Below are 1,137 nucleotides of genomic sequence, written 5' to 3' on the forward strand. Positions count from 1 at the left end.
AGATGCTGCAGCAGTAGCCGCCCCGGCACCCGCTTCACCGAAGAAGAAGACCAAGGCGCCGGCAGCGAAGAAACCGAAAGCGCCGGCACAACATCCACCTACGGCCGAGATGGTGAATGCGGCCATCAAGAATCTAGCAGAGAGGGGCGGATCCTCCCTGCAAGCCATCAAGAAGTACATCGCTAGTCACTACAAGGTGGACGTGGAGAAGATGTCTCCCTTCATCCGTCGCTACTTGAAGTCTAGTGCGGCCAATGGTAAGCTGATACAGACAAAAGGCAAGGGTGCCTCTGGTTCATTCAAGCTCAGCGCAGGAGAGAAGAAAGCAACGACCGAAAATAAACCAACGGCAAAGGCCGTGAAGAAACCGGCAACGAAGCAAGCAGTGAAAGCAAAGCCCGCAGCTAAGAAGGCGACCAAGTCACCAAAGAAACCAGCAGCCAAGAAGGCCAAAGCTGCGAAATCACCACCGAAGAAGGCAGCGCCGGCAAAGAAGGCAGTCAAGGCGAAGAAAGCACCAGCAAAGGCAACTAAGCCAAAGAAAGCGCCAGCAAAGGCAGCCAAAGCCAAGAAGCCCGCAAAGAAGTAAGGGAGACGTCACTGAACGCCCACTGATAACGTACCAACCGGCCCTTTTCAGGGCCACCATTTCTTCCAAGAAATGATTTCTACATTGCTCATTATACATCAAACCGATGCTCCAACATAGAACTATAACTTGTATACTAGTACAGTAGTGCACTGTCGGAATATACATTCCTAAGCCAGCTTTAAGTGTTACGAGCGGTTGTCTCTCATTTTATTTTTAGTAGAAGTGGATTATACACCCTTAAGTCTTGCCTATCTACCCCACAGGCACTTGGAACGTCTCAATAAAACAACATGAGTAAGGAGATGATGTAATCTCTTACTCATGTTGTTTGTGCACGCAGCACAGGGCGTGCGGGCGTGCGGTGTACTTGTGTGTTGCAGATGAGCATTTCACCGGCATTTACAGGTGAATATAGGCGAAATAGAGTAGAGAAACATTAAGACTTTGGTACATTTCGTGTTTATTTACCATTAATTTTTTTTATTGAGACGTTCCAAGTGCCTGTGATCTACCCTGTCTCTCCCTATGTTTATCTTGCTACTTTT

General features: G+C 48.3%; 1 protein-coding gene across 1 annotated transcript in view; it reads left to right on the forward strand.

Annotated features, from left to right (window-relative positions):
* The window catches only part of LOC106816791 (histone H1B-like), a 3,838-nt gene extending 2,995 nt beyond the window's left edge, over positions 1–843 (forward strand). The window contains exon 2 of the mRNA XM_014821413.1: positions 3–843. Coding sequence (XP_014676899.1) covers positions 3–589 — 587 coding nt within the window. The 3' untranslated portion in view covers positions 590–843. The remainder of the gene's footprint in view (positions 1–2) is intronic.
* The last annotated feature ends 294 nt before the right edge of the window (positions 844–1,137 follow it).

Source organism: Priapulus caudatus, unplaced genomic scaffold (genome assembly GCF_000485595.1).
Source record: "Priapulus caudatus unplaced genomic scaffold, Priapulus_caudatus-5.0.1 Scaffold1489, whole genome shotgun sequence".
NCBI classification, from domain to species: Eukaryota; Metazoa; Priapulida; class Priapulimorpha; order Priapulimorphida; family Priapulidae; genus Priapulus; species Priapulus caudatus.